General features: G+C 43.1%; 1 protein-coding gene across 4 annotated transcripts in view; it reads left to right on the top strand.

Annotated features, from left to right (window-relative positions):
• Positions 1-17,811, top strand: part of ERICH2 (glutamate rich 2) — a 313,376-nt gene that overhangs the window by 272,811 nt on the left and 22,754 nt on the right. For all 4 annotated transcript variants that reach the window (XM_085646409.1, XM_085646410.1, XM_085646412.1 and 1 more), the window contains 2 exons: positions 5,814-5,871; positions 11,426-11,497. In XM_085646409.1, the coding sequence (XP_085502535.1) occupies positions 5,814-5,871; positions 11,426-11,497 (130 nt within the window). The remainder of the gene's footprint in view (positions 1-5,813; positions 5,872-11,425; positions 11,498-17,811) is intronic.

Below are 17,811 nucleotides of genomic sequence, written 5' to 3'. Positions count from 1 at the left end.
TATAAGTATTTTTTTTATTGTTTGATTAATTAAAATCATACAATGTAGGATCATAAAGAGTACACACATAGTAAAAATAATACATTAAGCACATAAACACATTAACCTAAATATCATTCAGTTTATATATACATATATATATCACTCAGTCAGCTTCTAAATGGCATGCTTGTCCCCACAACCTTCAGTGACCACAACCCAATAGAAATTTAATTTAATGTCACACCACAGTGAGGAACCTGGGAGGGACAAGTCTCTTTGCAATTTCCAATCCTCATCAGGTAAACTAAGAGTTGCCTGGAAATTGAGAAACCCTGCACAATACTTTGACTCCATAATCCGAGCTAAGTATGAGTTGGTGCTCGCCTGCCTGTCTGAGGAGGCCCACGGCTCACAGGTGATGGATGCTTTTGTTAATTTATGCCACGAAATTAATAGGGGTTTATTAAAAACCAGTTAAATCCTTCCCAAATGTTTCAAGGTGATTTAACACCGCCTGTTCTAAAGCTAATAGGGATCTTCACCTTGCATTGACTACCAAACCCAGGGATCATTATTTGGTGTGTAATCTGCGAAAGCAATACAAAAAAGCCATAAAAGCACACTGCCAGGAAGTTGTAAGCTCTTGCTGGGATACACTCTTACAAATATCCAAACAGGGTTGCAGTAAGACATTTTGTGCTACTGTTACCGAACTCAAATCCAGTTTCAGGCCCTCTACCACGATATCTTGCTGTATAACCAGTAGCAAATGGGAGGAACATTTTGACGGAATTTACGCTGCTCTTCGTCTAGGTGGTACTTTTCAAGTTGACCAAATGTTAGTGGCACGTTTTGACACAACTCTGCCGTAGGTCGAGGCTGCTATCCATCAGAGCTCGGGTGACAAGGCACTGGATCCTGACGGTGTCCCCATCAATTTAATCAAACATAATGTATCCTTTAGGGCCCTGCTCCTCACGATTATCTTTAATGGTCTTGCACATACTACCCTACCCGCCTCATGGAGCTCCTCTGTCATCGTCCTCATATTCAAAAAGGAGGACTGCTTATCTCCCGCTTGCTACAGGCCAATTTCCCTCCTGGACAGCACAGCCAAAATACTGGGCCGGGTTATATATAATAAAATTACTGAGTGGATGGACATCAAATCTATACTCCATAGCTGTCAGTACGACTTCAGACGTAAATTAGGGACCATCGAGCAATGCCTTAATCTCTACCTGGGGCTAGGTAGATATACAGTGGCTAGAAGATCTCCGCTTTACCTAGCATTCATGACCTTGGCATTCAACTGTGCAAATAGGGGGAAATTATAGTACATTCTTATTTCTTATCGGCTTGACACTGTTTTGGTACATTTTCTGGCCCATTTACATGCGGGAACAAAGGCTAGAGTCCACATTAGTCAACAGAGAGAAGTCACAGGAGAAATAAAAATGTTTTGTGGCGTAAAGCAGGGATGTGTGTTAGCTCTCTTTTATTTATTTGATATGTGAATGATCTCCATCCCTCACTCTTAGATGCAACTCAGGGTGTCCCAGTAATCAGGGGCAACTCACTCCCAGTCTTCTTGTACACGGATGACACAGTGCTCATAGCACATACACCTAGGCCACTGCATCACATAGTAAACGCCTTACCAACTTCATGGCCTCCCTCGACCTGCGAACCAATTTTGCCAAGTCACACCTACATGTCGCCCTAAGTGCCGGCCCCTATCAACCCTGTCAATTGGCCCCAACGCTCTGACCAGTACAAGGTCCCCATGCTTTCTTTCCCAACCCCTTGGTGGTGGATTCCTCAATATATAATGCTAAAAATGTATAAATCCCAGTGCCATCCAATTGCTATGTACGGTGCAGAGTTATGGGATATTTCCAACTGTAAAATAATCCAGCAAGAAGAAAACAGATTGCTAAGGAGACTGCTTGCTCCTCCCATTTCTGCTGACAATTACATTAATCATAAAGAACTGGGGCTGCGATATGTAGAAGACTTGATCCGTGTCCAGCCGGCCATGCTTTGCTTATCAATATGGAAAAACCCTGAGTCCGCCCTAACAAGAGACATAGGGCCAGATGTACGACACTTGCATTTTGCGACTCGCAAATTGCATCACTTTGCACAAAATGCCATATACAACAGTGTCACAGACACTGTTAGCGATTCCCAATGGGGTCGCAAATTGCATGCCTCATCAATATTCGTGAGGCAAGCGCAGTTTGTGACACCATTGGGAATGGCTAGCACTCCCAGGGATGGTGGCCTGCTGGGGTCAGCAGACCACCATGTCTGGGACTGCTTTTTACATGAAGAAGTGTTTTTTTTAAAATGCAGCCCGTTCCCCTTATAGGAAAACAGGATGCATTTAAAAAAGTAAAATGAAACCACTGCATGCTCTTAAAAAATATTTTCGCACCCATTTAGAAAGGGGAAGTGGTCCCCTGGGGACCCCTTCCCGTTTGCTAATGGTTTACCACCTACTTGAAACTGCAAGTGTTTAGCGACCGCAAATGCAGTCGCAAAAGAATGGTAAATACCATTTGAACTCGCTATTAGGAAGGGACGCCCTTGGCACGCCCCTTCCTAATTGCGAGTTGCAAACGCTATTTTGCGAGTCTGTGACTCGCAAAATAGCATTGGGACATTCCACCACCGTTTTTTGTGGGCGCAAAAGGATTGAATACCCTTTTACGACCGCAAAAAACGGTTGTACATCTGGCCCATAATACCGGGTGCCGGCACACCATCGGTTATATATAGACCATGCTCATTTCCTGCGGCCATAGAGAGTGGGGAACTGGCGTCTAGTCATGAGGTGGCTACGACCTCCCAGAAGTGTAATCACTACCGGCTTCAGCAATGAGGCGGCCATCTTAAACTGTATAGGTTAGGTGTATAAAGCGCTAACGCTTGCCAGTGGCAAGTGGTTATTTGTAAAGTCCGTGTGGATGGGACAAAAAGAAAATAAACAGGCGGTCTGTAAAATGGAACAACAGTTAAATGCGGGTACGCAGTTAACAAACAGGAAATGAGCAAGCTCTATTTATAACCGATGGTGTGCCGGCACCCCCACGATCCGGTTTCTCGGCTCAGCACGGGGTAGATTACCGGCACGCGTCCTTCCAGGACAGGTGAGTGAGCGGGCTGATCACCATGTAATTGTTTACTGGCAGTGTTGCGGGGACTGAATGGGTTCCGTTTCAACTTGGTTTTTTTGAACGCCCGGTACCTTCCCGGGCTCTTGACGCATATACTTGTGTTGCTTGCATGACTACGTGGAGAGGCGGCGACTGTGGTTATCTCTGGACGGACCACAACCCACAGCGCCGCTGGGGGTGCGCCTGCCGTCTTAGCCACGGGCCGCATGTTGCTCCATGGAGGCCAGCGGATACATACGTGTGTTACGTCGGGGTATAGGTGATCCATCGGACGCCTTAATCACCCGTTTGGGACCCTTTTAAGCCTTACTCCACCACGGCTGATCTACTAGGTGATGACAGTCACTACGCTTTGCTTTATCTTCCAATCTGCAGGACACCACCAATTTAGGTGTCCGGAGCTGAGAAGACCTTATGGAGCAAGCGCTATCATTTAGATAGGTGGGCGACACCATTATGGACATAATTTACCCATTATTTCTCTCAATTTTAATGTTGTTCTCAATCCAGTCATTCTCTCTTTTTAAATACTTTGTGGTTTTAATATTGGGTGCATTACTCACTCACAATGCACTGACCATATGGACACTGGTGTGAGGCTGTGACAATATTTTGCCAGACTACTATATCTAGTTATTTTGTTTTCCATGTCATCCCCTTTTTTAGGTTACTACTAGGTTTGGCGGGGCCTCGTGCTCGCCCCCAAGAATAGTGGTAGGTAGGAACTCTTCCGTCGACCACCATGTATAGATAGTTTTTCCACATAGGTCCTGATGAAATGGAGTGTATCTTTACCGAACATATTGCATGAAACATGTCGCTCACTCTCTTAGAGTTGAGCATTGCTCCACTGGACCATTGAGCCAGCGAGCAGCCACTATTTTTCTTTTAATAAGGTGGATTACCACTCTAATAAATATGATATTTGGATTATCCAACCTTTTTTAACATCACTCACTAACGTCACATCTACACAGTCCCCTAGGGCCCTCACACCCACAGCACCATACAGCAAGGAACAGAAGATCTCCGCTAAAGAGCCCCTTTATGGGTGCCCGTCGGGTATTGCAGCGCTGACCCGACGAGGAGCAAGTCCATATGATGAAGCATGACACCTAGCTTGCTGGGTGTGTGAGGACTCTAGTTCCGAAAAAGGAGGACTTCCCTCCAGTTGCCTCCCCACTTGTTGTCCATCCTTGGGGAACAGCATACTCTTCTAATCTATGCACTTCCTGGGCATGTGTGCTGGACCCCGTTAAAAAGCCCTTTCAGTCCCCCCCTCTTTGTTTAAGGCTAAATCAATGCAAACCCGCTCTTAGATTCTATTACTTTTACACTATGATGAAGTGTCTTTTAATGTGGGCATGTTTTAAAGGCTGCCACGTGGGCACGAACTTCGATGCTCCGATGAGATATGATGCTGCAATTTGGTACTGTACGGGAAATTTTATCTTTCTTGCTGAGGCATTTTATTTATTGGTCAAATTTTAATTTTAATTATTATGATATAAAATGTGTTTATCATTTTATGAAAGGAATGCTGAACAAATCAGACATTCACTCCCAGTCACAAATCGGGGTTTAATGCACTGTGTTTTTTGCTTACCACACCATCCCAGAATGGACCCAGCCATATGCAAATCAGTCTTGCTCTGCTTCCCATGGGAACAAGCCAGCCCGAACTGCCGGGCCAGGTCCTTGGTTAGACTTCTTGTTAGACTTACCAGACAACTTGGGATTAGTTGACAACAGGTCACAGGAATGGGATCCTCCACAAGATTTGGAGCGGTGCGTGGCCTTGCGATGCCTTCCTTCCCGCTTGGCCTACGGCTGCATGGAAACACAATCACTGCAGGTCTTGGACTTGCGACTCAACCCCAGACACCAGAGACAGACAAATTGGGGATTGGTCACAGGCATCTGCTTATTAAAATCCCCACAAGGCTTAAACCCTATGGACTTATTAAGGGACATTTCCCTTGCACACTGATGGAGAAAATTTGTGAAGAAAACCCCCCAAAAGCGTGGTCGAAAAGACTGAGGTAGCTCCAGATCTGTGTCTGTTGATGCTGAAAAAAAGGATCTGATATTAGCGCACATGGAGGCACCTATATGGGCCTGTGAAAGTCACATCCGGAGCGATTGACATAGTCATGGAGAAGTCAGTGCCACCTACCAGAGGCACACAGAAGTATTGCTCAAAAACATTTCTGGATCCAGTCAGACGCCTGGGAAATATTCTAAGGTGAGGAATATGAAGTTGAAAGTCTCTATCAGAAAAGCTGTGCAGTGGCTAATTTTTCAGGTATTAACCCTTTTGGTTAAAGTTGTATGTGGCTTGCTCCTTGTTAATTCACACATAAGTAGTATGTGTATATTACCAAGGAAGTCCAAAAGTGAAGAAAAATGTTTGCGGTTTCATGTTTCATGCAGAGAAGATGCGATGAGGCTAAGCAGTTTGGGCTATGGCTAGTTTGAGTTTCATATGGTAGACCCTCTCTTGTAAGGATACATTAAAGTGCAAACAAAGTAATTTAATGCTGTTCAGACTGTTATATCCAGAAGCTTTCAAGACAAAGTTGGAAACATTTCTATTCCAATTTTTGGTTTAAAAAATGTATTAACATTAAAAATATTTTTGTTTTTCAGTTTCTGAAAGCTGTCATGGAACGAGACTACAATCTAGCAAGTAAACTTTGCCAAATGAGTAAGTAGTTTGTAATCATTTACCGCCCATCTAACATTTTTATACCATATAACTTTTTAATAAATTAAAATGAAAACCACTTCATAGGTTGAAATGGGTACTCCTGTGTATGTATAATCATTCAACTATGCATGTTTCTTCCAAACATACATACCTTTTTTGTGATTGTTTCCTCCTTTTGTTCTGTTTACTTATCTTTAAAATCATTATGGAGATAATAAAATGGATCATGTCTCAATGAATTGCCCAAATCTGTAAGTAATTACATTAAAAGATTTGTGTACAATTGTACTAGTGAATATCGACCCCAAGAATATTGTGATACAAGAATATCGAGGGAGAAAATATTGAAAGGTAAATGCATTTAGGGACTGAACTCCACATCTACTTAGCTTGAAGATGCATTTAAAACCTAGGTACATAGATGGGGAGTTAGGTACAGATTTCTAGACTTGCTTACCTGTTAATTTTGCTAACCAAAATCACCACCAATTGGCAGAGTTATAATAGCAGTCACCAGTTAGTTACACAAGACATTCCTCTCCCAATTAACGCTTGTGAATTTACATGTTAATTGTAAAACATCTTTGTCTGGAGATCTATTGGTAAAATTACCTCACATAACTCATATTTAACTTCAACCTTTAACTGCAAATACTTAGTCGTGAAACTAATGTTTAGAGGGTAAATAATTACTTTTCCACATACCGATTAATAAAGAATACCAATCTCTCTAACTTGTAATAACCTAAGTCAGGATGGAAGTAGTGCTCTATTTATTCTTTGAGGGTGTGGAAATATATAAAACATTTCCTGTCAAGCTTTCCTTAAACATGTGTACGCATCAGACTGTGGGTCCAATATTCACATAAAGTTGAATAAGGACAAGGTGCTGAGCCTTCCTCAGGGAAGGCGTACCCTTGTTGGTCCAAAAAACAAGCTTCATCCTGCACTGAGCTTTTTGCTGCAATGAAGACTGGTTAGCAGGACATTGTGGTAAAGGTGTCTGCCTTCCTGGAGGCCTGTCTGGCTACAGCTTACCCACTGGTAAATACTAAGAACCCGCCGACCCTGCAGTGATCTCTGTGTCTTCACAGGAGCTACCACATCAGCAACTTCAACGAAAGCATTGAAAGTTTGGTGATCAGTCTCCATGATTTAGATGGCCTCTCATTAAACTTTTTTAAAACTCACAAAATAGGGGTTTTGAAAAACAAAATACAAATGCCCTTACACCCTGGGGTTTTCTTCTAGGGTATGAAGGTCATTATTTTTTTCTGTTTGGAACCGCCAGGTTTTCCCTGCAGGTCCCAAATAGGAAAAAGATTAGTTTGTCTGCGCTAAATAGGGCGAGCGGTCTATGTTCTTACACCAATGGCCCTTACACAGTGAGGCCATTAGTATTGGTTTCTGATGGTGGAGCCATTGGGAGCATTGCCTTCAGAAACCTGACAGTCTATCTGATTCATAATAGAACGGCAGTACCAAGGGTTTGATGGGCAGGATACTGTGTATAATTTGTGGCAGAGTACTCTGTCCACCAAACTCTAAATTGGGCTCAAATTCTTAAGGGTTAAACTCTAGACTGAGGCAGATAGCAAATCTGTACCAGTTGTGACCTGACCTCAGCAGATATGAAATCAAGTTTGGTGCTGCTTTTAGTGCTAAAAGGAACATCTTCAGCTCGAGCCAGATGACATTGTACCTGATTTCAAGTGACCCTTACCGGTTTCAGCATTGGGCCATGCCCAGATGGAAATCTTTGATCTGAAAGCTTAGACTAAGGACCAAGTTAGAAACTTTGACCAGTGTAACCTGCTTGGTGTAGCCAAACTTCACTCCATCGCGATCTGCAGAAATCTTGCCTATGTCTCAGTCAACCAGGAACTGATACTTTGCATTAGTACTTGACTATTTCTGTAAATCTTTTGCCATGAACTTGAAAAATTCTTATCTCTGACTCCACGTATCCAATTATGATCATTTAGTGTCTTTTAGTTAATTAACGTTTTCTTTATATTGATTTGGAAATTTCTTTTTGTTGTTTTCTTGACTCTAAAATTGTGGGTACTTCGTGAGCTTAACTTTCATTACTCCGGGACTTGCCTGTTGCGTGTGCCACAGCTTCTAGAGGTTAAGCAGTGTTTCTCAGAGAACTTGTTGAGACATAACCAGGCTTTGCCTATTAAGTTGGTGAAGGTAATCCCTTTCCAAATTAAAATCTCACTTTCTGACATTTCTAAATAAGTGCACATCACTGGAATTCAATTTTGGTCTAAATGCTACGTGAGGCCTAGCGGGGCTTGCATATTGCACTAAAGTGATTTCTATTGGTAGCGTATTATAGACCAGAGCACACTTCTCCAACAAGTAGTTTGTGAGCCACTGTTCTCTCTCCAGCTACCTGATAGTAGCTCTCCTATTCTCAGCACAGGCTTCTAAATTAGAAGCTTTTGCATGGTTGAATTAATCTATGTATGCCAAAATCGAAAGGTGTTTATTTGAGGCACACATATGTGTATTTTCAGAACTCACAAGCTTCTGTGTGGAGAAAAATGATTGAATTTCGGACTTATTTAAAAAAAGAATTTGAGTGATAAATCATGCAGCGTTGGGGAGACTTATTACTATTATTATTAACCTGGTTCCATTGGCAATGTAGCTATGGCTGTTATATATTACCAATTTAGAGACATTCCACATTGACGAAGCATTTTTTTAAAATTAATGCTGGCAAAAGTGGTTGATGCACTGCTGGTAATCTTGCAACTTGTGGCCACAAAGACAGTCTTGTTTGATATGGTCAGTATTACAACTCTAAAAATATTAGTAGCTCGAGACGTTGTTCGTTGAACATAAGTAGCTCTTATTACTGAAAAGGCTGGAAAACCCTGGACCAGAGGCCCTGCTGAAGTCAATGCCGGATATAAATTACAAAGGTATTTTTGTCAGCAATGACTGACTTCCTAACCCTAACACAAATATCCTTGTTCGCAGCTCAACTAGAGGAATCTAGTACCATATATTACAACATTCTAAAAAACATTACATCAATCCCATTTTTAAACATTTTACTATTGACCTATTGAATTCAGTAGCATAATCTATATTTCTGAAGTATAGAGTTAGTTATAGCTAATTTAGGACCAGATGTATCAACATTGGATTTTGCAAGTCTATAATAGTGAATTTTATCGATTCGCTATTATAGACTCTCAAAATGCAGTGTATGTAGGTTTTTGCAGACATTTTGCGATTCCTACATATTCCTTAATAGCGAATTGAAAATTGCGATTCGCTATTAAGGACTGGCTTCCCATTCATTCCTAGGGTCCTAAAGACCCTTAGGAATGAATGGGAAGATATTCGCAATGTGCAAGTACCAAATAGGCATTCGCAAATTGCGCATGCAACTTCAAAGGTGCATGTGGCCAAAAGGCCACCCTGATGCACCCCTGAAATATGCATGTGTGCACATGGCGCACATACATGCTAAGGGCATGTATGTGTGCAACATGGCACTTAGCAAAATGCTAAAAAGTGAATTTTTCAAGGAATTTGCAAATTACCACCAACTAGAAGTTAGTAGCAATTTGCTACAAGAATTGCATTTAGGGAATCGCAAATTGCGATTCCCTAACTGCATTCACAATTTGGGTAATCACTAATAATTGCGATTACCCATATTGCGATTTAAAAATGTTTCATACATTGCAAAACGCATTTTTGTGATCGCAAACGGGCCAATTTGCAATCAGCCCGTTTGCGATCGCAAAAAGCTTTGATACATCTGGCCCTTACTTCTTATATTCATGCATATCGTCTCAGGTGGTACAGTGAGCCAAGTAAGAGAGGAGAGATAGTTAACCTTTGAGTATGTTTAGATATAGACGTCTATGCTTCCAGGTTTGACATCCAATGTTATTTTCCTGCAAGTGAAATTTTCTACCTCCGTTATTCCTTTATTCCTGGTTATTCACTAAATTAGTTGTTTCTGCTAATCAGAACTACGTAGGCCCATATTTTTGTGATAACTTTAACTGGTGCCCTCATGAATGATTTGTATAGATTAATACATGTACTTTCAGTGTGCTGATTCAGTGTGCATATTTAGGTTGCAGACAGAAATATGAATGGCTGCACTTTGTCATGTGTCATGTATTTCAGTAGGACCCTGACTCTTTTTACCAACATATCATCTTTACCAAAGTTTAGTCGAGATAATACATGTGCCCCAGCTAAGTTGCAGAAATAATAGCTATTACTTAGTTCTGTATTTTTACCAAATGTATAAAAACACCTAATTAAATGAAATTCCTTTAAATACTAATCATTTCCAAGCAATCGCTCAGCTATTACCATTGTAAGAAATCCATTGTAACTGAAATATCAACAGGTAGAGAACAAATACCTTAATTTAAATAATTTGAACAGTTAATGACTCCAGATTACAAATGTATCCAAATTAAAAAAATATTTTGGAATGCCTAATGCTAGAAAACTCACCCAAAAAAATGGAACAGCTTTACATGCATTGTGATAACTTCTGAAACTAATTGGTCAGTACTAGGTGACTATTGTAACAAGTATTGATTGAGCATGGGATTTCAGTTGTCGAGGCTTTTATGTTGTGGGCATTGCCCCAGAGAGTATTGAGGTTCACTAGTTCAAACCATCAATCCCAATTCAAATGTGTGGTTAAAGAAAATACAGTCATGTCCATGCATGGTTGACTATGCAGAAGTGACATACATTTGGACTGTAAATGAACATAAGACTACTGCCATTCACAGGGCAACTCCCTTAGATCCCCAAGGCACCCTCTCAATGAAATAAAAACACTTAACGGACATCTCAAATTTAGCAATAGTCTCAAGAGTTTTTCTGTGGTAAGCCTCTGCTGACGAGATTTGGAAATAGAGACCCTCTACTTGACCAGACATGAAGACATGATTTGCTACATTGCCTAACATGCAGAATGGCCAGCTTCCAACTTTTATACATATCTACTTACTCAGAGGCATTCACCGGATGTTCCGACTATTGCACTGTTGAAGTCTTCATTAGACTGTCTAGCTGTACTCTTTACCTTTATCGAGTCCTTTAAAACAAGTTGCAATGCATGATGTTCCCTTTACAGATTTCTTTTCTTTGAAATATCCTAGCTGCATAACGGCACCCGGAAGAAAAAAATTGTATGAGGTTACAGCGCTGTTGGTCCATTAAAATACCTGAATATTACAGTGCAGTTTTGGAATGATGAATGGATGCTACTGTAGTACATAAGCAGTGCCATCCATTCTACTCCTTGTATGCTACTGCAGTACATAAGCAATGCCACTCACTCTACCCCATGTGAGTTGAGAAAACCCTAAGTTATGCTCAATTAACAAAAATGGTGGTGCTGTTATGCTGTATACACATGTTCTAACTGTTCATATGTATTTGACTTAGTATGGACGCACTATTGCAGCAAATAAATAAATGCATTCCCTTTTTTCCTTGCCAATGAAACTGCTGGTACTAACAGTAAATATGTTTTGTCAATTTTTAGTTCTTTTATATGAACCAGACAATTGTGAAGCCCAGCACTTTGTCCCACTTATAAAAGAAAAATTACTTATGGGTAAGTTTAACAAACTATTCTACAGCATGTTGTTGTGAAATTGCTTTGTTTTGATCTCAATATTTAGCAGTTTTTGGGAGTAGCTTAAATTGAAGATGGGCAGCACAAAATGGGTTTCCTTACATGCTAATAACATGGTAAAATGTCTGCTTCAGAAACACAAACTGGACAATAGTTCACGTGCACGCCTAGGTTGCCCAGTTAAAAACCTGTAATACCCAGCTGCCTCAATACTTTTCCATTCTTAAAGGATGTCATAAAATATTCTCAACATGCCTGGTAGTTTGATTGTATCAGTCCAAGATCTGTGCCATTTTAGATTTTGAAACTGTTTCTCACAATTGTTTGCTCAGTTGTCATCTCTATACAGTTGACAACATTTATGTGAGGCTTCAGCCTATTCACTCTCAATGGATGCTAGTTCTTGGTGCTTTACTTTGTCATAGGTCGTGTTTATCTCCATTTTTTAACTTGCATCAGCTGGGCCTGCCGTTTAGAGAACTTCTAGCACAAGGCTATTTTTCCTCATTCTTATTTCCGATCATCATGAGGTGACTCTAAAAAGACCTCCCCAACAGAATGGTGCAAAGTTATATGTTGAGCGATATTAGGTGGTTACACCATCTATACTGCTATAGGTATGAATCACCAATAAAGGAAAGAGAAAGAAAGATTTTGTACGAATTAAAAACTACCTCTGTAACCAATGACCTGTGTCTCTAACACCCTAATGTGGTGAAAAAATGTGAGAATGGAGTGATGGTGCCTCACGGTAGCAACACCAGGGAGGATAAAGCAGGAAGGTACCCGCCTGCTACCTCAAGATCTCATCATCAGCTACCACCACTCCAAGGAAAGAAGTGTGCAAAAGAATATAGGTGGGTTGAGACCCAAAAGACAAGGTGCTAGGGTGTATGATAAGGAATAGCTGTGCAATAATTCGTGCATCAAATGCTCCCCCACAGTAGGGACCTGGGGATCAAGAAATCGCTCCCCGTGTCACTATATACAAACTTGAGCTAGATCACACTGGCTTTCGATTTTTATTCTGTGCTGTGTGTCTGCTCATATTAAAATGCCGATATGTTTCATTGCCTTAGGATAAACTCACGGCAATTTCTTCAGGGCGTGGGGTATTATCGCTCCACCCTGCACCACCGCTTGTCTATTAAAAACAATACTATTAGAGACACAGGGAAACAAAAGATAGACAAACCGCACATAGCAAAATTAGTTGGCATCTGAGTATAAAGAACGTTATGCAGTATGTACTGTTTCCCTGACTGCATATCTTCCAAAACATTTACCGGGATATTGCCCAACATGGGCATACCTTTACCCTCCGGGACTTGTGTGTGTGGCTACGATCACTCCTTCAAGGCTCTTCCGGTCACCTCCTAACGTGAGTCTGTAATACATAACAGAAATCATGAGGCCATGGGAGATATAACTTCCTCTTATGGCCACCGCTGTCTTTGCCGTAAAATGTTTGTTCTTCAATGATAATGCTCCTGTTCCCCATTTTTAGCGTGTATCTACCCTTCTGTAGTGTACCTTTTAATTGTAACTTTCACTCATCGTATGATCGAGGGAGTCCCTATGCTGTGAGGTGACTATTACTCCTCAACCTCATCCCCGACCAGTTTGTTAACCCTCTAGCATATACTCCCGTTATAGCTGTGGCAAATAGCATGACAGATGTTGCCATTCCTCTTTAAAAACCTTCCAAACACACCAACCCAGGCAAGACTCACCGTGACCGAGTACGTATCCGGCATCAACTCGGCACCGCGTCTACCCGGCTGTTGTGTATCGTGAATATGAACGTGATCACGCTCGACACGTGATCGCACTGAATCGTTCCCGTCCTCCCTTAGGGAATCAAAGTTTTTTGCGCTATTACCGTCGCCGCCATGATTGAATGGCGAAATCAACAATACGGTCTTGCTTTTTGCAAACTCCCACGCTCAGAGAGGAATGCATTGTTATTTTAACACCAGTAAATATATCATCTGCTCGTGTCGATTATATGGGCATTGTCATTTACGATATCTTGAAAAACCTTCCAAAACAACTTTAGAAATGTTACAGAGCCGCATATATATCCACATGTAATCCTACATGCAGTTACTGTGGCTCGATCCAAAAAATCATATTTTCATATTTTGGTCAACTTAACTCAACACCCATACGGGCCCCTGCTATAAGGTTGAATATGTAAACAATACCAATCAACTTTATTGACCCATTGAAACAATGAAAACACGATGTTTAAAGTGCTGCAACCGCTATGCATAAACATATGCTGCCCCATCTGCACTACCTGTAGCTAGATGTACAGAAACACCTGTAGTAGGGTCGCTCAACAACTCTTGTTCCAAGCCAGGATAGCATGTTCAGTACCTAGTAACTTTATTGACAATGACTGTGCATTATTGGGAAAACCTATATAAGTGATAGGGTTTTTAACAAAGGTGCCTATTTGCTGTTACTGTGGCAGATGAAGTAACATAATCCCCACAGATAGAGCGCAGATCATGTCAGTTGGTGATTTCATCACATACAATGGAAGAGTGTGTGTACATCATCCTGACAAGGTGTCAAAAAATGAATGGATTATATATTTACTTTATTCCATTCAATGAGATCATTCAATCCAATTTGATCTACACCTTCCTGGTAAATCCAGCGTGCTTCCCTGGTACTCAGTCTTGTTTCCATGTTAAATTGGTCCCCCATCACCCTCTCTAGAACCACCCAGCAAACATCTTTAGGGGTATGTTTATGAGATTGGAAATGTTGCACCAATCTGGTGCTCAGTTTTCCTGCACGTAATGTGCTGAGATGTTCTTGTATCCTTATTTTGACCTTCCTGGTGGTTAGGCCAATATAGTGTAGATCACAGGGGCACGTCAATCTGTAAATAACATTTATTGTATTACAGTTGCTGAATTTGTTTAAAAACCAAATTTTGTTATTAGCAAGAGTAACACTTTTCGTTGAAGATGTGAACACACAGACTGAGCAACTCCCGCATGGGTAGTGTCCCTGCGGGACATTGGTCTCCCGTAGATCTTGTTTGGGTCTAGTATGTACCAAACGGTCGCGGATGTTAGCTGATCGTTTGAATGCAAACCGTGGTGGAGGCATCTGCATATTCGTGGTGTTTAACAAGTGCCAGTGTCTGCGGATGATCTGTCTGATTTTCGTGGAAAGTGGACCAAAAGTGGTAACCACTGGAATGCAATCACTGTTCTTCTTAGGAGTCTTTTCCAAAAGAGCAGCGCGTGGCGTGTTGTATGCTCGTTTTCTCGCCTGTTTTATAACCTTCTTGGGGTATGCTCGGTTCTCTAACTTACTGGCCAATACATTGGACTGTTCAGAGTATTGTTGTAGAGTAGAGCAGTTGCGGCGGTATCTTAAAAACTGTCCCACGGGCAAATTATCCCGAAGGGCTCTGGGATGATATGATCTATAGTGCAATAAGGAGTATTTATCCGTTGGTTTTGATGCACTTTCGTCACAAGCCTGTCATGCTCTGTTTGGATATCAAGGTCAAGATATACTGCAGATGTTCTGCTCACAGACCATGTGAACTTCAAACAGCAATCCAAGCCATTGAGCCAATTTAAGAACTACTCCTTGAAGAAAGCTACCCTCTGTCACTTTTTTTACGGGATTTTCTTTGACTTTTGTTGACCCTTTTTACGATGCGTGAGAGTTATGTCATTGAGGATAGCAGGTTTTAAACTGTGCGGTGCCTGTCACTGTGCCGTGTCTTGGCACCGAAGGCTTTGAGGGAGCTGTACCTGAAGCTGCTCGTTGCCCGACAAAGCCACGCAAGAATCCTCGGAGGTCCCAGTTGAGAAGAAGGTCCCGGAACTGCTCCAAGTGTCCCAGGGCCTCTTCGTCCCACTCAAGATCATCTGGACACTTTGGTAAGAGTGACAAAAAACACAAGAAGCCAAAGTGTGCTTCGCCTTCTCCCTGACGCGACCAAGGAACATCGGCATTCGAGGCCTTGTTCTCTGGAACCTGCGCCTGGGCTGGCTCTGTGCCTCCCCACTTTTCTGGAAGCCAGAGCAACCCCTGCTCAAATTAAATAATTTTACAAGACCATGCATCTCCTTTTTGAGCGGCCAGACCTTTCGGGGCGCCTTTGGGCCCTGCTAGGTCAGATGAGGGCCCCATCAGGTTCCGCGCTGGCAGCTCCGGCATCGATGGCCCCTATGAATCCAGATTGTGCCACTGCAACCTTTCCTGACGCTGGTCCCGGCGCCCACTGGCGACACCAGCCCTGTTCTAATTCCAGACGACACAGAGCAGTAGCGACATCGACCTACACCGATTCCAGACCTGACAGGACCTACAGGTCCTAGGTCGTTTCCTAAGCCTCATTCGGAGAGGCTAGGCTTGGGAGAAGAATGGGAGTAGTCACTGGACCCTTTAGAATACCAGCACTACGATCAGGAGATGGACTGGTATGAGAAATTGGGTGAAGCCAGTGGATTGGATATTTCTCCAGATGCTGCCATGCTTTCCCCCACTACTGTGGCTGCGGGAGAGGGAGCATCTTATACAGTGGTGGTGCGGAGGGCGGGAGAGGTGCTTGACCTTAAGCTACCCTCAGTGGCGGTCAAGACTACCATCTTGACAGAGGTGCTACAGCCGGAGATTTCTCCTCAGAACCTTTGCTTCCATCTAATGAAGCCCTCACGGACGTCCTACAGGGAACCTCGTCCAAACCCAGCACAGAGGCCACTGTGAACAGGATGATTGTCAGCCACCACCACCCTGCCCCAGGTGACCCAAACTTCCTCGCTACTTACCCCACCCCAGAGAACTTGGTAGTTCAATCCTCTATTTCCCATGGTGTATGCTGCTTCCCCTGACAGGGAATCCAAGAGACTGGACAGTTGGGGCAAGAAGATGTTTTCTTCCACCAGCCTTGTGGTCCGTGAACACCACATGCCTATTGAGCCGTTATTCCCACTCTCTGTGGGAAACCGTTGCACAAGTGCTGCACTGGTCCCGAAGTAGGCCCAGCCCATCCTCTTTCAAGCAGTATCAGATGGGAGAGGCGCAGCAAAGTTTTTGATTAGATGTGGTTTAGACACGTCCGACTCGCTGGGCAGAAATATTTCGTTGATGGTGGGTTTAGATGCCACACCGAGCTGAGAACATCTGTCTTTTAAGGGGATGTTCAGGCTTCACTCATGGACATGCCCTTTGATGGCGCCTGTCTATTCGGAAACAAGGTGGGCTCTGCACTGTAGCTCTTTAAGGACTCGCAGGCTACGGCCAAGTGCTTGGGCCTCTCATCTGCCCCCATCAAACCCACTCTGCCTTTTGCTTCTTCAATGGCTACGGAAGAAGCTTTCAACCATGCCAGCCCTATCACAGCCACCACACTGCACAACTTCCACAACGCCTGCACAGATGAGGGCGTCGTTCATACTGACCAAGTGGGTCGTATAGCCAGACGTCCAGTCAAACCACCCCCTCCCCCTCCCGGCAGCTTCAGCCTCCAAGCACTCCTACTCTTGCCCTTCAAGACCATGGGCGTCCAGTTGGTGTCCGGATCAGCCATCACCTCCACCACTGGCAAAATATTACGTCACACAGGTGAGTCCTCCAGATCATCCGGAGGGGCTACTCTCTCCCCTTCAAGACCACCAATCCCTCCATCCGACGACTGGCTGACAGAGGATCATTTACTTGTGCTCCAGGAGGAAGTCATGGCTCTCTTGGCCAAGGGAGCCATAGAGAGGGTTCCGGCATTGGAAGTACGCTGTGGTTGCTATTCTTTGTGGTTGCTATATTTTCTGGTCCCGAAAAAGGACAAGGGCCTTCGTTCTTTCCTATACCTACTATTCTGCAACTACTTCCTCTAAAAAGGAGAAATTCAAGATGCTCACATTAGCTCATGTCCTGTCTGCCCTGGGAGACAGCATGGTAGAGTTGGACTTGAAGGACGTCTATTTCCACATCTCCATTCTGCCTGCCCATCGGTGCTACCTGCTGTTTATGGTAGGCCATGAGCACTTTCAGTTCACCGTGCTCCCCTTTGCCCTTACCAGCGCCACTAGGGTGTTCACCAAGGTGATGCCGGTGGTCGCAGCTCATCTGATCAGGTGTACCAGTCTTCCCCCTATCTCAACAACTGGCTAAAGAAGGCGGGCTCACCCCAGGCTGTTGTCTCCCACCTCTAAACAATGGCGAACCTCCTGCATTCGCTGGGGTTCTCTATTAACGTGCCGAAGTCGCACATGACTCACTCTCAGATTCTCCCTTTCATCAGAACCCTTCTGGAC

This window comes from Triturus cristatus, chromosome 3_1 (assembly GCF_964204655.1).
Source record: "Triturus cristatus chromosome 3_1, aTriCri1.1, whole genome shotgun sequence".
Lineage (NCBI taxonomy): Eukaryota > Metazoa > Chordata > Amphibia > Caudata > Salamandridae > Triturus > Triturus cristatus.
This window is presented reverse-complemented; position numbering and strand designations above follow the sequence as displayed.